Source organism: Tachyglossus aculeatus, chromosome 2 (genome assembly GCF_015852505.1).
Source record: "Tachyglossus aculeatus isolate mTacAcu1 chromosome 2, mTacAcu1.pri, whole genome shotgun sequence".
In the NCBI taxonomy this organism is placed as follows: Eukaryota; Metazoa; Chordata; class Mammalia; order Monotremata; family Tachyglossidae; genus Tachyglossus; species Tachyglossus aculeatus.
This window is the reverse complement of record NC_052067.1, coordinates 146963908-146991337: the sequence shown is the minus strand read 5'-3', so window position 1 is coordinate 146991337 and position 27430 is coordinate 146963908. Positions and strand designations below refer to the sequence as shown.

At 42.4% G+C, this 27430-nt stretch overlaps 2 protein-coding genes across 4 annotated transcripts in view; one reads left to right on the top strand and one right to left on the bottom strand.

The window, feature by feature from the left end:
* The window catches only part of ALG10 (ALG10 alpha-1,2-glucosyltransferase), a 24726-nt gene extending 15904 nt beyond the window's left edge, over positions 1 to 8822 (bottom strand). Inside the window, exons 1-2 of the mRNA XM_038765217.1 lie at positions 8779 to 8822; positions 8297 to 8687 (exon numbers count right to left, since the gene is read on the bottom strand). Coding sequence (XP_038621145.1) covers positions 8297 to 8687; positions 8779 to 8822 — 435 coding nt within the window. The remainder of the gene's footprint in view (positions 1 to 8296; positions 8688 to 8778) is intronic.
* On the top strand, positions 8665 to 27430 carry TPRKB (TP53RK binding protein). 3 transcript variants are annotated; one of them, XM_038772213.1, is made up of 5 exons: positions 8665 to 8781; positions 17590 to 17762; positions 20087 to 20209; positions 25299 to 25475; positions 27322 to 27430. In XM_038772213.1, the coding sequence occupies exons 2-5, from the start codon at positions 17622 to 17624 to the stop codon at positions 27406 to 27408; spliced, it is 528 nt and encodes a 175-aa protein (XP_038628141.1). In that variant the 5' UTR covers positions 8665 to 8781; positions 17590 to 17621; the 3' UTR covers positions 27409 to 27430. The 3 variants fall into 3 exon arrangements, with proteins under 3 accessions (XP_038628141.1, XP_038628131.1, XP_038628150.1); XM_038772203.1 differs by having other exon boundaries at positions 17581 to 17762; XM_038772222.1 differs by lacking the exon at positions 8665 to 8781 and adding an exon at positions 16719 to 16741.

Below are 27430 nucleotides of genomic sequence, written 5' to 3'. Positions count from 1 at the left end.
TTAATTGAATGACTGAACAGGGGACAACCTGATCGCCCTGTAACCTCCCCCTGTGCTTAGAACAGCGCTTGGCCCATGGTGGGTGCTTAACAAGTATCATCATCATAACAATAATATAATAATTAATAATAATACATTATGTAATAATAATAATAATAATTATTATTATTATTAAATGAATGACTGAACAGGGGACAACCTGATCGCCTTGTAACCTCCCCCTGTGCTTAGAACAGTGCTTGGCCCATGGTAGGCGCTTAGCGAGTATCACTATCACAATAATAATCATTATTACTTTTAATAATGATGGTAAGCGCTTAGCAAGTATTATTATAAAAATAATAATAACTATTATTATTATCATTATTATTAATAATTGAATGACTGAACAGGGGACAACCTGATCACCTTGTAACCTCCCCCTGCGCTTAGAACAGTGCTTGGCCCATGGTGGGTGCTTAACAAGTATCATCATCATCATCATAATATAATAATTAATAATAATAAATTATGTAATAATAATAATTATTATTATTATTAATTGAATGACTGAACATGGGACAACCTGATCGCCCTGTAACCTCCCCCAGCGCTTAGAACAGCACTTGGCCCATGGTGGGCGCTTAACAAGTATCATCATCATCATAATAATAGAATAATTAATAATAAAAAATTATGTAATAATAATAATAATAATTATTATTAATTGAATGACTGAACATGGGACAACCTGATCGCCCTGTAACCTCCCCCAGCGCTTAGAACAGCACTTGGCCCATGGTGGGCGCTTAACAAGTATCATCATAATCATAATAATATAATAATTAACAATGATAAATTATGTAATTATTATAATAATTATTATTATTAATTGAATGACTGAACATGGGACAACCTGATCGCCCTGTAACCTCCCCCAGCGCTTAGAACAGTGCTTGGCCCATGGTGGGCACTTAACAAGTATCATCATCATAACAATAATATAATAATTAATAATGATAAATTATGTAATTATTATAATAATAATGATTATTATTAATTGAATGACTGAACAGGGGACAACCTGATCGCCCTGTAACCTCCCCCTGCGCTTAGAACAGTGCTTGGCCCATGGTAGGCACTTAGAAAGTATCACTATCACAATAATAATCATCATTATTTTTAATAATAATGGTAAGCGCTTAGCAAGTATTATAATAATAATAATAACTATTATTGTTATCATTATTATTAATAATTGAATGACTGAACAGGGGACAACCTGATCCCCTTGTCACCTCCCCCCTGCGCTTAGAACAGTGCTTGGCCCATGGTAAGCGCTTAACAAGTATCACTATCACAATACTAATCATTCTTATTTTTAATAATAATGGTAAGCGCTTAACAAGTAGTAGTATGATGATAATAATAACTATTATTATTATCATTATTATTAATAATTGAATGACTGAACAGGGGACAACCTGATCGCCTTGTAACCTCCCCCTGCGCTTAGAACAGTGCTTGGCCCATGGTGGGCGCTTAACAAGTATCATCATCATAACAATAATTTAATAATCAATAATAATAAATTATGTAATAATAATAATAATAATAACAATAATAATAATAATAATAATAATAATTAATTGAGTGAATGAACATGGGACAACCTGATCGCCTTGTAACCTCCCCCTGCGCTTAGAACAGTGCTTGGCCCATGGTAGGCGCTTAGCAAGTATCACTATCACAATAACAATCATCATTATTTTTAATAATAATGGTAAGCACTTAGCAAGAATTATAATAATGATAATAATAACTATTATTATCATTATTATTAATAATTGAATGACTGAACAGGGGACAACCTGATCGCCTCGTCACCTCCCCCAGCGCTTAGAACAGTGCTTGGCCCATGGTAAGCGCTTAACAAGTATCATAATAATAATAATAATAATAATAATAATAACAATAATAATAATAATATAATTAACAATAACAAATTATGTAATAATAATAATAATAATTATTATTATTATTATTATTAGTATTAGTATTATTAATTGAATGAATGAACATGGGACAACCTGATCGCCTTGTAATCTCCCCCAGCGCTTAGAACAGTGCTTGGCCCATGATGGGCGCTTAACAAGTATCATCATAATAATAATAATATAATAATTAATAATGATAAATTATGTAATTATAATAATAATAATTATTATTAATTGAATGACTGAACATGGGACAACCTGATCGCCCTGTAACCTCCCCCAGCGCTTAGAACAGTGCTTGGCCCATGGTAAGCGCTTAGCAAGTATCACTATCACAACAATAATAATCATCATTATTTTTAATAATAATGGTAAGTGCTTAACAAGTATAATAATAATAATAATAATAACTATTATTATTATCATTATTATTAATAATTGAATGACTGAACAGGGGACAACCTGATCGCCTTGTCACCTCCCCCAGCGCTTAGAACAGTGCTTGGCCCATGGTAAGCGCTTAGCAAGTATCACTATAACAATAATAATCATTATTATTTTTAATAATAATGGTAAGCGCTTAACAGGTATTATTATAATGATAATAATAACTATTATTATTATCATTATTATTAATAATTGAATGACTGAACAGGGGACAACCTGATCGCCTTGCAACCTCCCCCAGTGCTTAGAACAGTGCTTGGCGCATGGTAAGCGCTTAACAAGTATCACTATAATAATAATAATCATTATTATCATTAATGATAATGATAATTGAAGGAATGAACATGGGACAACCTGATCGCCTTGTCACCTCCCCCTGCGCTTAGAACAGTGCTTGGCCCATGGTGGGCGCTTAACAAGTATCATCATCATCATAATAATATAATAATAATAAATTATGTAATAATAATAACAATAATAATAATTATTATTATGAATTGAATGAATGAACATGGGACAACCTGATCGCCTTGTAACCTCCCCCTGCGCTTAGAACAGTGCTTGGCCCATGGTAGGCGCTTAGCGAGTATCACTATCACAATAATAATCATTATTACTTTTAATAATGATGGTAAGCGCTTAGCAAGTATTATTATAAAAATAATAATAACTATTATTATTATCATTATTATTAATAATTGAATGACTGAACAGGGGACAACCTGATCGCCTCGTCACCTCCCCCAGCGCTTAGAACAGTGCTTGGCCCATGGTAAGCGCTTAGCAAGTATCACTATAACAATAACAATCATTATTATTTTTAATAATAATGGTAAGCGCTTAACAAGTATCATTATAATAATAACTATTATTATTATCATTATTATTAATAATTGAATGACTGAACAGGGGACAACCTGATCGCCTTGCAACCTCCCCCAGCACTTAGACCAGTGCTTGGCCCATGGTAAGCGCTTAGCAAGTATCACTATCACAATAATAATCATCATTATTTTTAATAATAACGGTAAGCACTTAACAAGTAGTATTATTATAATAGCAATAATAACCATTATTATTATTATTATTAATAATAATAATAATAATAATTGAATGACTGAACAGGGGACAACCTGATTGCCCTGTAACCTCCCCCAGCGCTTAGAACTGTGCTCGGCCCATGGTAGGCGCTTAGCAAGCATCACTATCAATCACAATAATAATCATTATTATTTTTAATAATAATGGTAAGCGCTTTACAAGTAGTATTATTATAATAACAATAATAACCATTATTATTATTATTATTATTATTAATAATAATTGAATGACTGAACAGGGGACAACCTGATCGCCCTGTCACCTCCCCCAGCGCTTAGAACAGTGCTTGGCCCATGGTAGGCGCTTAGCAAGCATCACTATCACAATAATAATCATTATAATTTTTAATAATAACGGTAAGCGCTTAACAAGTAGTATTATTATAATAACAATAATAACCATTATTCTTATTATTATTATTAATAATAATAATAATAATAATTGAATGACTGAACAGGGGACAACCTGATCGCCCTGTAACCTCCCCCAGCGCTTAGAACAGTGCTTGGCCCATGGTAGGCGCTTAGCAAGCATCACTATCACAATAATAATCATTATTATTTTTAATAATAATGGTAACAGCTTTACAAGTAGTACTATTATAATAACAATAATAACCATTATTATTATTAATAATAATAATAATAATAATTGAATGACTGAACAGGGGACAACCTGATCGCCCTGTCACCTCCCCCAGCGCTTAGACCAGTGCTCGGCCCATGGTGGGCACTTAACAAGTATCACTATCACAATAATAATCATCATTATTTTTAATAATAATGGTAAGCGCTTAACAAGTATAATAATAATAATAATAATAACAACTATCACTGTTATCATTATTATTAATAATTGAATGAGTGAACAGGGGACAACCTGATCCCCTTGTCACCTCCCCCTGCGCTTAGAACAGTGCTTGGCCCATGGTGGGCGCTTAACAAGTATCATCATCACCATAATAACATAATAACTAAAAATAATAAATTATGTAATAATAATAATAATAATAATTATTATTATTATTATTATTATTAATTGAATGAATGAACATGGGACAACCTGATCGCCTTGTAACCTCCCCCTGCGCTTAGAACAGTGCTTGGCCCATGGTGGGCGCTTAACAAGTATCATCATCATAACATAATAACTAATAATAATAAATTATGTAATAATAACAATAATAATAATAATAATAATTATTATTATTATCATTATTAATTGAATGAATGAACATGGGACAACCTGATCGCCTTGTAACCTCCCCCAGCGCTTAGAACAGTGCTTGGCCCATGGTGGGCGCTTAACAAGTATCATCATCATCATCACAATAATATAATAATTAATAATGTTAAATTACGTAATTATTAGAATAATCATTATTATTAATTGAATGACTGAACACGGGACAACCTGATCGCCCTGTGACCTCCCCCAGCGGTTAGACCAGTGCTCGGCCCATGGTAGGCGCTTAGCAAGCATCACTATCACAATAATAATCATCATTATTTTTAATAATAACGGCAAGCGCTTAGCAAGTAGTATTATTATAATAACAATAATAACCATTATTATTATTATTATTAATAATAATAATAATTGAATGACTGGACAGGGGACAACCTGATCGCCCTGTCACCTCCCCCAGCGCTTAGAACAGCGCTTGGCCCATGGTAAGCGCTGAGCAAGCATCACTATCACAATAATAATCATCACTATTTTTAATAATAACGGTAAGCGCTTAACAAGTAGTATTATTATAATAACAATAATAACCATTATTATTATCATTATTACTAATAATTGAATGACTGAACAGGGGACAACCTGATCGCCCTGTCACCTCCCCCTGTGCTTAGAACAGTGCTTGGCCCATGGTAAGCGCTTAGCAAGTATCACTGCCACAATAATAATCATTATTATTTTTAATAATAATGGTAAGCGCTTAACAAGTATTATTATGACAATAATAACTATTATTATTATCATTATTATTAATCATTGAATGACTGAACAGGGGACAACCTGATCGCCCTGTCACCTCCCCCAGCGCTTAGAACTGTGCTTGGCCCATGGTAGGCGCTTAGCAAGTATCACTATCACAATAATAATCATCATTATTTTTAATAATAACGGTAAGTGCTTAACAAGTAGTATTATTATAATAATAATAACCATTATTATTATTATTATTATTATTAATAATAATAATAATAATGATTGAATGACTGAACAGGGGACAACCTGATCGCCCTGTAACCTCCCCCAGCGCTTAGAACAGTGCTCGGCCCGTGGTAGGCGCTTAGCAAGCATCACTATCACAATAATAATAATTATTATTTTTAATAATAATGGTAAGCACTTAACAAGTATTATTATAATGATAATAACTATTATTATTATCATTATTATTAATAATTGAAGGACTGAACAGGGGACAACCTGAACGCCTTGTAACCTCCCCCTGCGCTTAGAACAGTGCTTGCCCCATGGTGGGCGCTTAACAAGTATCATCATCATCATCATCATCATATAATAATTAATAATAATAAATTATGTAATAATAATAATAATTATTATTATTATTATTAATTGAATGAATGAACATGGGACAACCTGATCGCCTTGTAACCTCCCGCAGCGCTTAGAACAGCGCTTGGCCCATGGTGGGCGCTTAACAAGTATCATAATCATCATAATAACATAATAATTAATAATAATAAATTATGTAATTATAATAATTATTATTATTAATTGAATGACTGAACATGGGACAACCTGATCGCCCTGTAACCTCCCCCAGCGCCTAGAACAGTGCTTAGCGCGTGGTAAGCTCTTAGCACGTATCACTATCACAACAATAATCATTATTATTTTTAATAATAACGGTAAGCGCTTAACAAGTATTATTATAATGACAATAAAAACTATTATTATTATCATTATTATTAATAATTGAATGACTGAACAGGGGACAACCTGATCCCCTTGTCACCTCCCCCCTGCGCTTAGGACAGTGCTTGGCCCATGGTAAGTGCTTAACAAGTATCACTATAACAATAATAATCATTATCATTTTTAATAATGGCAAGCACTTAGCAAGTATAATAATAATAATCATAATAACTATTATTATCGTTATTATTAATAATTGAATGACTGAACAGGGGACAACCCGATCGCCTCGTCACCTCCCCCAGCGCTTAGAACAGTGCTTGGCGCATGGTAAGCGCTGAGCAAGCATCACTATCACAATAATAATAATCATTATTTTTAATAATAACGGTAAGCGCTTAACAAGTAGTATTATTATAATAACAATAATAACCATTATTATTATTAATAATAATAATAATAATAACTGAATGACTGAACAGGGGACAACCTGATCGCCCTGTCACCTCCCCCAGCGCTTAGAACTGTGCTTGGCCCATGGCGGGCGCTTAGCAAGTATCACTATCACAATAATAATCATCATTATTTTTAATAATAACGGTAAGCGCTTAACAAGTAGTATTATTATAATAACAATAATAACCATTATTATTATTATTATTATTATTATTATTATTAATAATAATAATTGAATGACTGAACAGGGGACAACCTGATCGCCCTGTCACCTCCCCCTGTGCTTAGAACAGTGCTTGGCCCATGGTAAGCGCTTAGCAAGCATCACTATCACAATAATAATCATAATTATTTTTAATAATAATGGTAAGCGCTTAACAAGCACTATAATAATAATAATAATAATAATAATAATAATAACTATTATTGTTATCATTATTATTAATAATTGAATGACTGAACAGGGGACAACCTGAACGCCTTGTAACCTCCCCCAGCGCTTAGAACAGTGCTTGGCCCATGGTGGGCGCTTAACAAGTATCATCATCATCATCATAACATAATAATTAATAATGATAAATTATGTAATCATAATAATAATAATTATTATTATTAATTGAATGAATGAACATGGGACAACCTGATCGCCCTGTCACCTCCCCCTGCGCTTACAACAGTGCTTGGCCCATGGTGAGCGCTTAACAAGTATCATCATCATCATAATAACATAATAATTAATAATGAAAAATTATGTAGTAATGATAATTATTATTATTAATTGAATGACTGAACAGGGGACAACCTGATCGCCCTGTCACCTCCCCCAGCGCTTAGAACAGTGCTCGGCCCGTGGTAGGCGCTTAGCAAGCATCACTATCACAATAATAATCATCATTATTTTTAATAATAATGGTAAGCGCTTAACAAGTAGTATTATTATAATAACAATAATAACCATTATTATTATTATTAATAATAATAATAATAATTGAAAGACTGAACAGGGGACAACCTGATCGCCTCGTCACCTCCCCCCAGCGCTTAGAACAGTGCTTGGCCCATGGTAGGCGCTTAGCAAGCATCACTATCACAATAATAATCATCATCACTTTTAATAATAACGGTAAGCGCTTAACAAGTAGCATTATAATAATAATAATAATAATTGAATGACTGAACAGGGGACAACCTGATCGCCTCGTCACCTCCCCCAGCGCTTAGAACAGTGCTCGGCCCGTGGTAAGCGCTCAGCAAGCATCACTATCACAATAATAATCATTATTATTTTTAATAATAACGGTAAGCGCTTAACAAGTGGTATTATAATGACAATGATAACTATTATTATTATTATTATCATTATGACTCGATTGAGGTTACTCGCGTTCCCGGCGCCGACTAGCCGTGAGTTGGGCCTTGACCTGTCGGAAGCGTCCCCGGCAGTAGCGCTGGGCCTGCGGGAGGTGGAAGGCCTCGTCCATGTAGGGGCGCGGCAGGGCCCGGCCCACCGCCCAGTACAGCACCGCCGACGAGCCCAGCGCGCAGCACAGCGTCCAGCACAGCGACAGCCGCACCCACGCGGGCGCCCCCCCGCCGCCCGCCCGCCTCATCGCCCCCCTCGTCGCCACGACGACCGCCGGCCGGAAGGTCCGTCCCCCCCGCCCCGTCCCCCACCGGAAGTGCCCCCTCCCGGAAGCCCCGCCGGCAGGGGACCGGAACTCCGGGAGCGCGGGGGGCGGTTTCCGGCCGGACCGGCGGACCGACGGGCCTATACTTCCGGCCAGGCCCGCCGCCGCCGGGAAGCCCTCCGCCCTCTCACGCCGCCGTCCCGAGGATCTCAAAGCGTCGGAAGCGCCCCCCCCCCCCGACACACACACACACACACACACACACACACACCGACCGGGTAAGGACCCTAACCGCGGACCCCCCCCCAACGACAACCATCATCATCATTCATTCATTCAGTCCTACTTAGTGAGCGCTTACCGTCAGCATTCATTCATTCAGTCCTACTTAGTGAGCGCTTACCGTCAGCATTCATTCATTCAGCCCTACTTATTGAGCGCTTACCGTTAGCATTCATTCATTCAATCGTATTTATTGAGCGCTTACCGTTAGCATTCATTCATTCAGTCGTATTTATTGAGCGCCTCCTGGGTGCGGAGCGCTGGGCTAAGCGCTTGGGAAGTGCAATTCATTCATTCATTCTGTTGAGCGCTGACTGTGTGCAGAGCACTGCGCTAAGCGCTTGGGAAGTGCAATTCATTCATTCATCCTGTTGAGCTCCTCTTGGGTGCAGAGCACTGGACTAAGCGCTTGGGAAGTGCAATTCATTCATTCATTCATTCTGTTGAGCGCTGACTGTGTGCAGAGCACTGCGCTAAGCGCTTGGGAAGTGCAATTCATTCATTCATCCTGTTGAGCTCCTCTTGGGTGCAGAGCACTGGACTAAGCGCTTGGGAAGTGCAATTCATTCATTCAGTCGTACTTATTGAGCGCTTGGGAAGTGCAATTCATTCATTCATTCTGTTGAGCGCTGACTGTGTGCGGAGCACTGTGCTAAGCGCTTGGGAAGTGCAATTCATTCATTCATTCTGTTGAGGTCCTCGTGTGTGCGGTGCACTGTACTAAGCGCTTGGGAAGTGCAATTCATTCATTCATTCTGTTGAGCGCTGACTGTGTGCGGAGCACTGTGCTAAGCGCTTGGGAAGTACATTCATTCATTCAGTCGTACTTATTGAGCGCTTCCTGTGTGCGGAGCACTGGACTGAGCGCTTCGGAAGTACAATTCATTCATTCATTCTGTTGAGCGCTGACTGTGTGCAGAGCACTGTGCTAAGCGCTTGGGAAGTGCAATTCATTCATTCTGTTGAGAGCTTCCTGTGTGCGGAGCACTGGACTAAGCGCTTGGGAAGTGCAATTCATTCATTCATTCTGTTGAGCTCCTCTTGTGTGCGGAGCACTGGACTAAGCGCTTCGGAAGTGCAATTCATTCATTCATTCTGTTGAGCGCTGACTGTGTGCAGGGCACTGTACTGAGCGCTTCGGAAGTGCAATTCATTCATTCTGTTGAGCGCTGACTGTGTGCAGGGCACTGTACTGAGCGCTTCGGAAGTGCAATTCATTCATTCATTCTGTTGAGCGCTGACTGTGTGCAGGGCACTGTACTGAGCGCTTCGGAAGTGCAATTCATTCATTCATTCTGTTGAGCGCTGACTGTGTGCGGAGCACTGGACTAGGCGCTTGGGAAGTGCAATTCATTCATTCCTTCTGTTGAGCACTGACTGTGTGCAGAGCACTGGACTAGGCGCTTGGGAAGTGCAATTCATTCATTCATTCGTTCTGTTGAGCTCCTCTTGTGTGCGGAGCACTGGACTAAGCGCTTCGGAAGTGCAATTCATTCATTCTGTTGAGCGCTGACTGTGTGCAGAGCACTGTGCTAAGCGCTTGGGAAGTGCAATTCATTCATTCATTCTGTTGAGCTCCTCTTGTGTGCAGAGCACTGGACTAAGCGCTTGGGAAGTGCAATTCATTCATTCATTCCTTCCTTTGAGCGCTGTGTGCAGAGCACTGGACTAAGCGCTTCGGAAGTGCAATTCATTCATTCATTCTGTTGAGCTCTTGTGCGCGGAGCACTGGACTAAGCGCTTGGGAAGTGCAATTCATTCATTCATTCCGTTGAGCTCCTCTTGTGTGCGGAGCACTGGACTAAGCGCTTGGGAAGTGCAATTCATTCATTCTGTTGAGCGCTTACTATGTGCAGAGCACTGGACTAAGCGCTTGGGAAGTGCAATGCCAACTTGTACTTCCCAAGCGCTTAGTCCAGTGCTCTGCACATAGTAAGCGCTCAATAAATACGATTGATGATGATGATGTAGAGCACTGTACTAAGCGCTTAGGAAGTGCAATTAATTCATTCAATCGTATTGAGCGCTTTCTGTGTGCGGAGCACTGTACTAAGCGCTTCGGAAGTGCAATCCATTCATTCAATCGTATTGAGCGCTTCCTGTGTGCGGAGCACTGGACTAAGCGCTTGGGAAGTGCAGTTCATTCATTCATTCTGCTGAGCGCCTCCTGTGTGCGGAACACTGTACTAAGCGCTTCGGAAGTGCAATTCATTCATTTATTCATTCTGTTGAGCGCTGACTGTGCAGAGCACTGTACTAAGCGCTTCGGAAGTGCAATTCATTCATTCATTCTGTTGAGCGCTGACTGTGCGGAGCACTGTACTGAGCGCTTCGGAAGTAGAATTCATTCATTCATTCTGTTGAGCGATGACTGTGTGCGGAGCACTGTACAAAGCGCTTCGGAAGTGCGATTCATTCATTCATTCATTCATTCATTCTGCTGAGCGCTTCCTGTGTGCAGAGCACTATACTAAGCGCTTCGGAAAAGCAATTCATTCATTCATTCTGTTGAGCGCTTACTATGTGCAGAGCACTGGACTAAGCGCTTGGGAAGTGCAATGCCAACTTGTACTTCCCAAGCGCTTAGTACAGTGCTCTGCACATAGTAAGCGCTCAATAAATACGATTGATGATGATGATGATGATGATGTAGAGCACTGTACTAAGCGCTTCGGTAGTGCAATGCATTCATTCAATTGTATTGAGCGCTTCCTGTGTGCGGAGCACTGGACTAAGCGCTTCGGAAGTGCAATTCATTCATTCATTCTGTTGAGCGCTGACTGTGCGCGGAGCACTGGCCTAAGCGCTTGGGAAGTGCAATTCATTCATTCATTCTGTTGAGCTCCTCTTTTGTGCGGAGCACTGGACTAAGCGCTTCGGAAGTGCAATTCATTCATTCATTCTGTTGAGCACTGACTGTGTGCAGGGCACTGTACTGAGCGCTTCGGAAGTGCAATTCATTCATTCATTCTGTTGAGCGCTGACTGTGTGCGGAGCACTGGACTGAGCGCTTCGGAAGTAGAATTCATTCATTCATTCTGTTGAGCGCTGACTGTGTGCGGAGCACTGGACTGAGCGCTTGGGAAGTGCAATTCATTCATTCATTCTGTTGAGTGCCGATTGTGTGCGGAGCACTGGACTAAGCGCTTGGGAAGTACAATTCATTCATTCAGTCGTACTTATTGAGCGCTTCCTGTGTGCAGAGCACTGGACTAAGCGCTTGGGAAGTGCAATTCATTCATTCATTCTACTGAGCGCTTCCTGTGTGCGGAGCACTGGACTAAGCACTTGGGAAGTACAATTCATTCATTCAGTCGTACTTATTGAGCACTTACTGTGTGCAGAGCACTGGACTAAGCGCTTGGGAAGTAGAATTCATTCATTCATTCTGTTGAGCGCTTCCTGTGTGCAATCAATCAATCAATCGTATTTATTGAGCGCTTACTGCGTGCAGAGCGCTGTACTAAGCGCTTCGGAAGTGCAGTTCATTCATTCATTCTGTTGAGCGCTTCCTGTGTGCGGAGCACTGGACTAAGCGCTTGGGAAGTACAATCCATTCATTCATTCACTCAATGGTACTTATTGAGCGCTTCCAGTGTGCAGAGCATTGGACTAATCGCTCGGGAAGTTCATTCATTCACTCAGTCGTGCTTATTGAGTGCTGACTGTGTGCAGAGCACTGGACTAAGCGCTGGGGAACTACAATTTGGCAACTTATAGAGAGTGTCCCTACCCAACCGCGGGCTCAATAATGTTATTTGTTAATCACTTACTACGTTCAAAGCACTGTTCTAAACGCCGGTGAAGATGCTAGGTGATTGCCATTATTATTCATTCATTCATTCAATCGTATTGAGCGCTTACTGGGTGCAGAGCACTGTAGTAAGCGCTTGGGAAGTACACGTTGGCAACATATAGAGACGATACCAGGTGATTACCGTTATTATTCATTCATTCATTCAGTCGTATTCATTGAGCGCTTACTGTGTGCAAAGCACTGTACTAAGCGTTTTCCTCTTCCCCTCCCCACAGCACCTTGATATAGTCATTCATTCATTCAGTTGTACTTATTGAGCGCTTACTGTGTGCAGAGCACTGTAGTAAGCGCTTGGGAAGTACACGTTGGCAACATATAGAGACGATACCAGGTGATTACCGTTATTATTCATTCATTCAGTCGTATTCATTGAGCGCTTACTGTGTGCAAAGCACTGTACTAAGCGTTTTCCTCTTCCCCTCCCCACAGCACCTTAATATAGTCATTCATTCATTCATTCAGTTGTACTTATTGAGCGCTTACTGTGTGCGGAGCACTGTAGTAGGCGCTTGGGAAGTACACGTTGGCAACATATAGAGATGATACTAGGTGATTACCGTTATTATTCATTCATTCAGTCGTATTCATTGAGCGCTTACTGTGTGCAAAGCGCTGTACTAAGCGTTTTCCTCTTCCCCTCCCCACAGCACCTTAATATAGTCATTCATTCATTCAGTTGTACTTATTGAGCGCTTACTGTGTGCAGAGCACTGTAGTAAGCGCTTGGGAAGTACACATTGGCAACATGTAGAGACGATACTAGGTGATTACCGTTATTATTCATTCATTCAGTCGTATTCATTGAGCGCTTACTGTGTGCAAAGCACTGTACTAAGCGTTTTCCTCTTCCCCTCCCCACAGCACCTTGATATAGTCATTCATTCATTCAGTTGTACTTATTGAGCGCTTACTGTGTGCAGAGCACTGGACTAAGCGCTTGGGAAGTACACATTGGCAACATGTAGAGACGATACTAGGTGATTACCGTTATTATTCATTCATTCATTCAATCGTATTCATTGAGCGCTTACTGTGTGCAAAGCACTGTACTAAGCGTTTTCCTCTTCCCCTCCCCACAGCACCTTAATATAGTCATTCATTCGTTCAGTTGTACTTATTGAGCGCTTACTGTGTGCAGAGCACTGGACTAAGCGCTTGGGAAGTACACGTTGGCAACATGTAGAGACGATACTAGGTGATTACCGTTATTATTCATTCATTCAGTCGTATTCATTGAGCGCTTACTGTGTGCAAAGCACTGTACTAAGCGTTTTCCTCTTCCCCTCCCCACAGCACCTTAATATAGTCATTCATTCGTTCAGTTGTACTTATTGAGCGCTTACTGTGTGCAGAGCACTGGACTAAGCGCTTGGGAAGTACACGTTGGCAACATGTAGAGACGATACTAGGTGATTACCGTTATTATTCATTCATTCAGTCGTATTCATTGAGCGCTTACTGTGTGCAAAGCACTGTACTAAGCGTTTTCCTCTTCCCCTCCCCACAGCACCTTAATATAGTCATTCATTCATTCAGTTGTACTTATTGAGCGCTTACTGTGTGCAGAGCACTGTACTAAGCGCTTGGGAAGTACAAGTTGGCAACATATAGAGACGGTCCCCACCCAACAACGGGCTCAATAATGTTATTTGTTAATCACTTAGTACGTTCAAAGCACTGTTCTAAACGCTGGGGTGGATGCCATTATTATTCATTCATTTATTCAATCGTATTTATTGAGCGCTTACTGTGTGCAGAGCACTGTACTAAGCGCTTGGGAAGTACAAGTTGGCAACAGATAGAGACGGTCCCTACCCAACAACGGGCTCAATAATGTTATCTGTTAATCACTTAGTACGTTCAAAGCACTGTTCTAAACGCTGGGGTGGATGCCATTATTATTCATTCATTTATTCAATCGTATTTATTGAGCGCTTACTGTGTGCAGAGCACTGGACTAAGCGCTTGGGAAGTACAAGTTGGCAACATATAGAGACGGTCCCTACCCAACAACGGGCTCAATAATGTTATCTGTTAATCACTTAGTACGTTCAAAGCACTGTTCTAAACGCTGGGGTGGATGCCATTATTATTCATTCATTTATTCAATAGTATTTATTGAGCGCTTACTGTGTGCAGAGCACTGTACTAAGCGCTTGGGAAGTACAAGTTGGCAACAGATAGAGACGGTCCCTACCCAACAACGGGCTCAATAATGTTATCTGTTAATCACTTAGTACGTTCAAAGCACTGTTCTAAACGCTGGGGTGGATGCCATTATTATTCATTCATTTATTCAATCGTATTTATTGAGCGCTTACTGTGTGCAGAGCACTGGACTAAGCATTTTCCTGTCCCCCACCCCCACCCTACCTCCTTCCCCTCCCCACAGCACCTGTATATTTGTTTGTACAGATTTATTACTCTGTTGTACTTGCACATATTTACTCTTCTATTTATTTCATTTTGTTAATACGTTTTGTTTTGTTCCCTGCCCTCCCCCCTCCTAGACTGTGAGCCCGCAGTTGGGTAGGGACCGTCTCTATATGTTGCCGATTTGTACTTCCCAAGCGCTTAGTCCAGTGCTCTGCACACAGTAAGCGCTCAATCAATACGATCGAATGAATGAATGGAAGTTAGTACGTTCAAAGCACTGTTCTAAACGCTGGGGAAGATACTAGGCGATACCGTTAGTATTCATTCATTCAGTCGTATTTATTGAGCGCTTCCTGTGTGCAGAGCACTGGACTAAGCGCTTGGGAAGTACAAGTCGGCAACAGTTAGACCAACCCCTACCCAACAACGGCCTCACAATATAATAATGATGGCATTTATTAGAGAAGCAGCGTGGCTCAGTGGAAAGAGCCCGGGCTTTGGAGTCAGAGGTCGTGGGTTCAAATCCCGGCTCCGCCACTTGTCAGCTGGGTGACTTTGGGCAAGTCCCTTCACTTCTCTGGGCCTCAGTTCCCTCATCTGGAAAATGGGGATGAAGACTGTGAGCCCCCCGGGGGACAACCTGATCATCTTGTAACCTCCCCACCGCTTAGAACAGTGCTTTGCACATAGTAGGCGCTTAATAAATGCTATTATTATTATTATTATTTATTAAGTGCTTACTATGTGCGAAGCACTGTTCTAAGCGCCGGGGTATATTACAAATTTATTTATATCAATGTCTTTCTCCCCCTGTGGACCGTAAGCTCCTTGTGGGCAGGGAACGTGACTACCAACTCTTGCACTGTACGCTTTCTTCTCCCCCTCAGCGTGGCTCAGTGGAAAGAGCCCGGGCTTTGGAGTCAGAGGTCATGGGTTCAAATCCCGGCTCCACCCCTTGTCAGCTGTGTGACTTTGGGCAAGTCACTTCACTTCTCTGGGCCTCAGTTACCTCATCTGGAAAATGGGGATTAACACTGTGAGCCCCACGTGGGACAACCCGATCACCTTGTATCCCCCCAGCGCTTAGAACAGTGCTTTGCACATAGTAAGCGCTTAACAAATGCCATAAAAAAAAGTCACTTCAATCAGTCAATCAATTAATCAATCGTATTTATTGAGCGTTTACTGTGTGCAGAGCACTGGACTAAGCGCTTGGGAAGTACAAGTTGGCAACTTTATTTATATCAATGTCTTTCTCCCCCTGTAGACCGTAAGCTCCTTGTGGGCCGGGAACTTGACTACCAACTCTTGCACTGTAGGTTTTGGAGTCAGAGGTCATGGGTTCAAATCCCGGCTCCGCCCCTTGTCAGCTGTGTGACTTTGGGCAAGTCACTTCAATCAATCAGTCAATCAATCAATCGTATTTATTGAGCGCTTACTGTGTGCAGAGCACTGGACTAAGCGCTTGGGAAGTCCAAGTTGGCAACTTTATATCAATGTCTTTGTCCCCCTGTAGACCGTAAGCTCCTTGTGGGCAGGGAACGTGACTACCAACTCTTGCACTGTAGGTTTTGGAGTCAGAGGTCATGGGTTCAAATCCCGGCTCCGCCCCTTGTCAGCTGTGTGACTTCGGGCAAGTCACTTTGCTACTCCGGGCCTCAGTTCCCTCATCTGTAAAATGGAGATGAAGACTGTAAGCCCCCCGTGGGACAACCTGATCACCTTGGAACCTCCCTAGCGCTTAGAGCAGTGCTTTGCACATAGTAAGTGCTTAATAAATGCTATTATTATTATTATTATTATTATAACTAAACCTTAATATCAACAGGGTAAATTAAAGGACAAAGACCCAATTATACGCGTGACACCTGTCTACAAGTTTTGTTTTGTTGTCTGTCTCCCCCCTTCTAGACTCTAGTTATTTATTTACTTTATTTGTACATATCTATTCTATTTATTTTACTTTGTTAATATCTTTTGTTTTGTTGTCTGTCTCCCCCCTTCTAGACTGTAAGCCCGCCATTGGGTAGGGACCGTCTCTATATGTTGCCAACTTGGACTTCCCAAGCGCTTAGTACAGTGCTCTGCACACAGTAAGCGCTCAATAATTTTTTTTTTAATGGCATTTATTAAGCCCTTACTATGTGCAAAGCACTGGTCTAAGCGCCGACTGAATAAATATCGATCAATCAATCGTATTTATCGTAAATACCATCGAATGAATCAATCAATCAATCAATCGTATTTATTGAGCGCTTACTATGTGCAGAGCACTGTACTAAGCGCTTGGGAAGTACAAATTGGCAACACAGAGAGACGGTCCCTACCCAACAGTGGGCTCACAGTCTAAAAGGGGGAGACAGAGAACAGAACCAAACATACCAACAAAATAAAATAAATAGGACAGAAATGTACAAGTAAAATAAATAAATAAATGAATAGAGTAATAAATATGTACAACCATATGTACAGGAATGAATGAGTGAATAGCAATCAATCGTATTTATCGTAAATACCATCGAATGAATGAATGAGCGAATTTGGGCCCACGATGGTTGATAATTCTTGATGTGTGTTAGAATGATCTTTGTTTTCGATCCAATTTCTCCAGGTCTTTCCGCGGGAACACTTGCCCTTCCCAATATGCAATTAACGCATCAACTAGAGCTGTTTCCTGACTGTAGGGTGACCCTCCTCTTGTATAAACACCTACGAAATGCCGGCGATTTAAGAAGGATGGCAGTGGAAGGTTTAATTGATGCAGCCTTACTGAATCCTACAATGGTAAGGATATACGGTATAAGTTGCTAATTTGTACCTCCCAAGCGCTTAGTACAGTGCTCTGCGCACAGTGAGCGCTCAATAAATCCGATTGATGATGATGGTGAGCAGAGTCCTCCGAGGAAATGAACACAAGCAATTGCACTTCGGGATTTACGGATTTATTTATTTTTTTCCTTCTATTCGACTTGAAAAGTTAGCAGCTCTGTGGGTTTGGCGATGCGGGACTCGGCTCTGGCCCACGAAAGAGAAGCAGGGGGGCTCAGGGGGAAAGAGCCCGGGCTTTGGAGTCCGAGGTCACGGGTTCAAATCCCGGCGCCCCCCACTTGTCAGCTGGGTGACTTTGGGCAAGTCACTTCTCTGGGCCTCAGTGACCTCATCTGGACAATGGGGGTGAAGACTGTGAGCCCCCCGTGGGACAACCTGATCACCTTGTATCCTCCCCAGCGCTTAGAACAGTGCTCCGCACATAGTAAGCGCTTAATAAATGCCATAAAAATAAAATAAATTCTGTCATATTTATTGAGCGCTTACTGTGTGCGGAGCACTGTACTAAGCGCTTGGGAAGCGCAAATCGGCAACATCTAGAGACAGTCCCTACCCAACAGCAGGCTCACAGTCTAGAAGGGGGAGACAGACAACAAAACATGTGGACGGGTGTCAAGTCGTCAGAACAAATAGAGTTAAAGCTAACTGCACATCATTAACGAAATAAATAGAATAGTAAATATGTACAAGTAAAATAGAGCAATAAATCTGTACAAACATATATAGAAAGAAGCAGCGTGGCTCAGTGGGAAAAGCATGGGCTTTGGAGTCAGAGGTCATGGGTTCGAATTCCGGCTCTGCCACATGTCTGCTGGGTGACCTTGGGCAAGGCACTTAACTTCTCTGAGCCTCAGTTACCTCACCTTTCATTCAATGGTATTTATTGAGCGCTTACTGTGTGCAGAGCCCTGTACTAAGCGCTTGGGAAGTACAAGTTGGCAACATATAGAGACGGTCATCTGTATAATGGGGATTAAGAGTGAGCCCCCCGTTGGACAACTTGATCACCTTGTACATATGTACATCACTTTGTACATATTTATTACTCTATTTATTGTACTTGTACATATCTATTCTATTTATTTTATTTTGTTAGTATGTTTGGTTTTGTTCTCTGTCTCCCCCTTTTAGACTGTGAGCCCACTGTTGGGTAGGGACCGTCTCTATATGTTGCCAATTTGTACTTCCCAAGCGCTTAGTACAGTGCTCTGCACACAGTAAGCGCTCAATAAATACGATTGATGATGATGATGATGACTGGAGTGGGAAGAGACGGGAGGCCGGAAGGGCAGGGAGGCCGCAGATGCGGTAGGTTGGGGTAGGATGAGTGTCTGAATCAGCAGGGTAGTAGTTTGGATGGAGAGGAAAAGGCAGATTTTTAGCAGTGCCGTGGAGGCAGAACCCACAGGATTCGCTGACAGATGGAATTTGTGGATGGAGTGACAGGGAGGAGTCGAGGGTAACGCCAGGGTCACGGGCTTGTGAGGTAGAGAAGCAGCGTGGCTCAGTGGAAAGAGCCCGGGCTTTGGAGTCGGGGGTCATGGGTTCGAATCCTGGCTCCCCACTTGTCAGCTGTGTGACTTTGGGCAGGCCGCTTCACTTCTCTGGGCCTCTGTTCCCTCATCTGGAAAATGGGGATGAAGACTGGGAGCCCCCCGTGGGACAAGCTGATCACCTTGTAACCTCCCCAGTGCTTAGAACAGTGCTTGGCACGTAGTAAGCGCTTCATTCATTCAATCATATTTATTGAGCGCTTACTGTGTGCAGAGCACTGTACTAAGCGCTTGGGAAGTACAAGTTGGCAACATATGGAGACGGTCCCTACCCAACAGTGGGCTCACAGTCTAGAAGACAGAGGAAGCACACATGTCTGCTGTGTGACCTTGGGCAAGTCACTTAACTTCTCTGAGCCTCAGTTACCTCATCTGTAAAATGGGGATGTTGACTTTGAGCCCCACGTGGGACAACCTGATCACCTTGTATCCCCCCCCAGCACTTAGAACAGTGCTTTGCACATAGTAAGCGCTTAACAAATGCCATTATTATTATTATTATTATTGTTATTATTATTATTAAGTGACTTGCCCAAAGTCACACAGCTGGCAATTGGCGGAGCCGGGATTTGAACACTTGACCCCTGACTCCAAAGCCCACGCTCTTTCCACTGAGCCACGCTGCTTCTGAAGTAAGCTGATGTAAGGCTCCCTCCAAGATCATGGTACGTTTCTGATTTTTCACCCGATTTTCATCTTGTTCTTGTATCCCCTTTTTTCTTTCAGATTCTCGATCCATTTCAGGTCCTGGTGGCAGCAAACAAAGCAGTTCACCTCTCCAGGCTTGGTAAAATGAAAACGAGAACGCTGTATACGGAAATTATTTTTAATCTGTCTCCGAACAAAAACGTAAGCTGAATCTACCATGGTGGTAATAATAATAATAATAATGATAATAATAATAATGATAACAATAATAATAATAATAGGCATTTGTTAAGCGCTTACTATATGCAAAGCACTGTTCTAAGCGCTGGGGAGGATACAGGGTGATCAGGCTGTCCCACGAGGGGCTCACAGTCTTCATCCCCATTTTACAGATGAGGTAACTGAGGCCCAGAGAAGTGAAGTGACTTGCCCAAGATCACGCAGCAGACATGTGGCGGAGTCGGGATTCGAACCCATGACCTCTGACTCCAAAGCCCGGGCTCTTTCCACTGAGCCACGCTGCATCTCTAGAAGCAGATCGCTGGCAGTCCGTGTCACGAGTCTCGCCGTGAATAATTGAATCACACGTAGAAGATCATGGCGTCCCGGTGTTTTAAAATGTGACAGCAGTGTCCATTTTCAAATTCTTTAAGCGTGGCTCAGGGGGAAGAGCATGAGCTTGGGAGTCAGAGGTCATGGGTTCTAATCCCGGCGCCACCACTTGTCAGCCGTGTGACTTTGAGCAAGTCACTTCACTTCTCTGGGCCTCAGTTATCTGTAAAAGGGGGATTAAGAATGTGAGCCCCACGTGGGACAACGTGATAACCTTGTATCTATTCCAGCGCTTAGAACGGTGCTCGGCACATAGTAAGCGCTCAACAAATACCATTATTATTATTATTCTTGTCATATCTGTCGTGCTGTAGCTACTTCTGATGAGTATGATATTTGTGAAGCACCTACTGTGTGCCGTGAGGTGTCGGTGGGATCTCTAGTAAGTCCTGGGGTCGGCGTAAGATCATCGGGTCAGACAAAATCCCTGTCCCATGTGGAGCTCACAGCCTAAGGGGAAAGGAGGGCAGCTGTTTCATCCCCTGTTCCATTGCCCCGGAGAATAACGATGGCATTTATTAAGCGCTTACTATGTGCAAAGCACTGTTCTAAGCGCTGGGGAGGTGACAAGGTGATCAGGTTGTCCCACGGGGGGCTCACAGTCTTCATCCCCGTTTTACAGATGAGGTGACTGAGGCCCAGAGAAGTGAAGTGCCTCGCCCAAAGTCACACAGCTGACAAGTGGCGGAGCCGGGCTTTGAACCCGTGACCTCTGACTCCAAAGCCCGGACTCTTTCCACTGAGCCACGCTGCTTCTCTATTAAATCAAGGTACTTCTTCAGTCCCTGCAAATAAAGATGAAATAAAATATCCTCCAGCCAATGCTTTCTGCCTTTTTTCCTTCTGATGACTTCCCCAAGGGAGTCAAGTGACTTACCCAAGGTCACACAGGAGGCAAGTGGCAGAGCTGGGATTCGAACCCTTGACCTTTTGGCTCCCAGGCCCGTGAGTTTTCTGCTGGGTCAAATTGCTTCCCAGGTAGTTTGTCATAAATGGCCATTCCCACGTGGTGCTGTATTAGGGATGATACGAAGAAAGCGAAGCGTCACCTCTGCTCTTTGTGGAGCCTGGTCTAGTGGCAGTTGTTGCTTAGTTTATCATCATCATCATGGTATTTGTTAAGCGCTTACTTTGTGCCAAGCACTGTCCTGAGCACTGGAGTAGATGCAAGGTCATCAGGTTGTCCCAGGTAGGGCTCACAGTCTTAATCCCTTGTAACTTTATCCCTAATTGAATTTAATAACCTAACTTAACCCCTCTGTCTGTGAGGGGGTATTTGTTAAGCTCTTACTTTGTGCCAAGCACTGTCCTGAGCGCTGGAGTAGATACAAGGTCATCAGGTTGTCCCATGTAGGGCTCACAGGCTTAATCCCCATTTAATCCCTCATAATTTTATCCCTAATTTGAATTTAATAACCTAACCCCTCCGTCTGTGAGGGGGTATTTGTTAAGCGCTTACTTTGTGCCAGGCACTGTCCTGAGCGCTGGAGTAGATACAAGGTCATCAGGTTGTCCCATGTAGGGCTCACAGGCTTAATCCCTCATAACTTTATCCCTAATTGAATTTGATAACCTAACTTAATCCATCCGTCTGTGAGGGGGTATTTGTTAAGCGTTTACTTTGTGCCAAGCACTGTACTGAGCGCTGGAGTAGATACAAGGTCATCAGGTTGTCCCAGGTAGGGCTCACAGTCTTAATCCCCATTTAATCCTTCATAACTTTATCCCTAATTGAATTTAGTAACCTAATTTAACCCCTCCGTCTGTGAGGGGGTATTAATTAAGCACTTACTTTGTGCCAAGCGCTGTCCTGAACGCTGGAGTAGATACAAGGTCATCAGGTTGTCCCATGTAGGGCTCACAGGCTTAATCCCCATTTAATCCCTCATAATTTTATCCCTAATTTGAATTTAATAACCTAACCCCTCCGTCTGTGAGGGGGTATTTGTTAAGCGCTTACTTTGTGCCAGGCACTGTCCTGAGCGCTGGAGTAGATACAAGGTCATCAGGTTGTCCCATGTAGGGCTCACAGGCTTAATCCCTCATAACTTTATCCCTAATTGAATTTGATAACCTAACTTAATCCCTCCGTCTGTGAGGGGGTATTTGTTAAGCGCTTACTTTGTGCCAAGCACTGTACTGAACGCTGGAGTAGATACAAGGTCATCAGGTTGTCCCAGGTAGGGCTCACAGTCTTAATCCCCATTTAATCCCTCATAACTTTATCCCTAATTTGAATTTAATAACCTAACTTAACCCCTCGGTCTGTGAGGGGGGTATTTGTTAAGCGCTTACTTTGTGCCAAGCACTGTACTGAACGCTGGAGTAGATACAAGGTCATCAGGTTGTCCCAGGTAGGGCTCACAGTCTTAATCCCCATTTAATCCCTCATAACTTTATCCCTAATTGAATTTAATAACCTAACTTAACCCCTCTGTCTGTGAGGGGGTATTTGTTAAGCGCTTACTTTGTGCCAAGCACTGTCCTGAGCGCTGGAGTAGATACAAGGTCATCAGGTTTCCCCCCATCTTACCTCTTTCCCTTCCCCACAACACCTGTATATATGTTTGTACATATTTATTACTCTATTTGTTTATTTATTGATTTTACTTGTACATATCTATTCTATTTATTTTATTTTGTTAGTATGTTTGGTTTTGTTCTCTGTCTCCCCCTTTTAGACTGTGAGCCCACTGTTGGGTAGGGACTGTCTCTATATGTTGCCAACTTGTACTTCCCTAGCGCATAGTACAGTGCTCTGCACACAGTAAGCACTCAATAAATACTCAATAATCAATAATAATCAATGATTGATCAGGTTGTCCCAGGTAGGGCTCACAGTCTTAATCCCCATTTAATCCCTCATAATTTAATCCCTCATTGAATTTAATAACCTAACAACCCCTCCGTCTGTGAGGGGGTATTTGTTAAGCACTTACTTTGTGCCAAGCACTGTCTTGAGCGCTGGAGTAGATACAAGGTCATCAGGTTGTCCCATGTAGGGCTCACAGTCTTAATCCCCATTTAATCCCTCATAACTTAATCCCTAATTGAATTTAATAACCTAAACCCTCTGTCTGCGAGGGAGCTTTCATTGCTGTTTCTCTACCTGCCCATCCTCCATCATCCCTCCGCGCCTATTTTTATGTCCAGTCCATTTTCCCAAAACGCAGGGGTTACACCGTGCAACCAAATTTCAATCTTCCCGAGTTTGGAATGGTTTCATTCTCGACGAAGGGGTCATTGATGCCTAATAAACTACAGGTAAATTGGTAGTGGGGCCTCACAGCTTGATCAGCGCGAAGCAGTGTGGCCCAGTGGATAGACCCCAGGTTTAGGAGTCAAAAGGACCAGGTTTTTAATCCCAGCTCTGCTACTCATCGGCTGTGTGACCTTGAACAAGTCACTTCTCTGGGCCTCAGTTCCCTCATATGTACATTGGGATTTAAGAGTGTGAGCCCAACGTGGGTCAACCTGATGACCTTGCATCTACTCCAGCGCTCAGTACAGTGCTTGGCACAAAGTAAGCGCTTAAATACCCCCTCACAGACGGAGGCATTAGGTTAGGTTATTAAATTCAATGAGGGATTAAGTTATGAGGGATTAAATGGGGATTAAGACTGTGAGCCCTACATGGGACAACCTGGACTGTGTCCAACACGATTATCTTATAATAATAATAATGATGGCATTTATTAAGCGCTTACTATGTGCAAAGCACTGTTCTAAGCACTGGGGGGATACAAGGTGATCAGGTTGTCCCACGGGGGGCTCACGGTCAACCCCCATTTTACAGATGAGGTAACTGAGGCCCAGAGAAGTTAAGTGACTTGCCCAAGGTCACACAGCTGACAGTTGGTGGAGCCGGGATTTGAACCCATGGCCTCTGACTCCAAAGCCCGGGATCTTTCCACTGAGCCACGCTGCTTATATCTGCCCCAGCACTTAGAACAGTGCCTGGCACATTGTAAGCACTTAAAATACCTTTATTATTATCATCAACCCCTTCATCAGAAGGAAAAAAGGCAGAAAGCATTGGCTGGATATTTCACTTTCATTTGCAGAGACTGAAGAAGTACCTCGATTTAATGGTTAAGCTTATTGGGCAATATGTTGAAACTGTGAGGTGACATCTTTTATCATTCTACAATATTCCAGATTTGCTCATTTTTTCAAATTAGTCCAGATTATAGCAATTTGGTTGATTTCTCCCCCGCCCCCTTTTTTGCGTTCAGTTTTAGTTCCTCTCCAAGTACCTGTGATTTAAAAATCTGATGAAACAGGGAAAGCTTGCTCAAAAAAATAACCAAACGGGGAGCTTTGAAATTAATTGCTTGGCCTTCCTTAGAAAGAAATAAAAAATCTGTAATATCATCATCATCAATCGTATTTATTGAGCGCTTACTATGTGCAGAGCACTGTACTAAGCACTTGGGAAGTACAAATTGGCAACATATAGAGACAGTCCCTACCCAACAGTGGGCTCACAGTCTAAAAGACTAATATGATTAAGCAAACGGGCAAGTGTGTAAAGTACAGTGAGTTCTACAGAGGCCGAATGGGCCAGGTCAGCGTTGCCAATTATGCGATCACACAACTAGCCATTGGAAAACTCTGGACGCGATGCAGAAATAATTACAGAAGAATGACTGAGAAAGTGAATGTGTGCTCATCTCAGATTTCAGAAGCTTTCAAAAAGTTTGGCATCTCAGATGGCGATACGTCCGTTTTGGTGGTCTTCGTTGAAGAGGGAGGGAAAAAAACAGATCGCGAAGGCCTCACGTCCCAAGTAGAAGGTCAGCAAGTTTCTCTAGAGGAACTCCCTGAAATAACGGACATCTCAAAAGTCAAAAAGGTACGTGAACGTGCAGACTCCGGACGGTGAGCGGGCAGCCGTCCCTCTAGCCCTCCTACTAAATACCACTTCAGCTGAGGTGGGGGGCACATCGCAGCCAAACCAGTCAGTCCATCTGATTTATTGAGCGCTTACCGTGGGCAGAGCACTGCTCTAAGCACTTGGGACAGCACAACATTTCCTGCCCCCAACGAGCTTACGGTCTAAAGGGGAAGACAGATATCCGTGGAAAGAAAGAAATGACAGATACATATATAAGTGCTGCGGGGGCGAATGAAGGGAGCAGGTCACTGTGACGCAGAAGGGAGTGGGAGAAGAGGAAAGGGGGCCAAACAGTAATTCAAAGGGTACGGTTACTCTTAAAGGGCACCCCGTATCAGGATGGGGGTGAATCAGAAAATTTCTGGGCCTTCTGAAGAGTTTTCATTCAGTCAATCATTTCATTGAGCCCTTACTGCGCATGCGGAGCGCTGTACTGAGCGCTTGCGAGAGTACAGTTCAACACTAAACAGACACATTCCCCACCCGCAGCAAGCTGACAGTCTGCTTCTGACGTGGATTTGGCTCCTGGCTGCTTGGCGCATGCTCAGCAGTGGAGTGTGAGCCCACTGTTGGGTAGGGACTGTCTCTATATGTTGCCAATTTGTACTTCCCAAGCGCTTAGTACAGTGCTCTGCACATAGTAAGCGCTCAACAAATACGATTGATGATGATGAGTGGGCAGGGTGAGGGCTAGCAGAGATTTCGGACCCCCAAAGGACTCTTTTTCTGGCATCTGTTGGCCTTTTGGCCATTTCACTAAACAGGGAGAAAGGAGTGAAAGCTTCTTGTAGGCAGGGGACATGTTTGGTTCATTAGTAATAGTATTATGTTCCTGTTATGTGGAAAGTACCGTACTAAGTGCTTTGGAAAAAGTACGGAGATGAAGACTCATTCCCAAGCTCCGGACACCTCACTGGCCTGACGAGTCAGACACGTTTCTGGCTACTTTAGACAAACTGAGAGAGTCGCTGAGGGTGGCCACTTTCGTTTTAGTTTAGTCGGCGTCCTGTTGGTAGTAAAGTTTTCGGGTAAATACCATGGGACGATTTCTACACCTAGCGTCTGCAGCGTAAATGAAAAAGAGTAAATTCGAAAGTGAAGTTGCAGTCTTTTCATTAGCTCAGATCTGAAGTCAATTCAATCGTATTTATTGAGCGCTTACTACTTACAGTGCAGAGCACTGTACTAAGCGCTTGGGAAGTACAAGTTGGCAACGTATAGAGACGGTCCCTACCCAACAGTGGGCTCACAGTCTAGAAGGGGGAGACAGACAACAAAACAAAACATATTAACAGAATAAAATAATAACCAAAGTCACTCCCTCCATTATCCTCCGTGAGAGGTGCTGTGAGATGAGCTATTGAAATGTAACGGTTTCATTATATCAATCAATCATTCAATCGTATTTATTGAGCGCTTACTGTGTGCAGAGCACTGTACTAAGCGTTTGGGAAGTACAAGTTGGCAACATATAGAGACAGTCCCTACCCAACAGTGGGCTCACAGTCTAGAACAGGGAGACAGAGAACAAAACCAAACATTAACAAAATAAAATAAATAGAATAGATATGTACAAGTAAAATAAATAAATAAGTAGAGTAATAAATATGTACAAACATATATACATATATACAGGTGCTGTGGGGAAGGGAAGGAGGTAAGACGGGGGGATGGAGAGGGGGACGAGGGGGAGAGGAAGGAGGGGGCTTAGCCTGGGAAGGCCTCCGACTATATAAAATGAACTATATAAAATGTAGATAAAACAACACATTCATACTCTTTGTGCTTCACTTTGTTTCTGCAGGTATACAAACTTACCCCCCAAGAGGAAAAGATTGGAACGTTATTGGATAGCGTCATTTGCAGAATGGCGACCAAAGATGTTTTGTAAGAATAAAATCATTTCCAAAAAA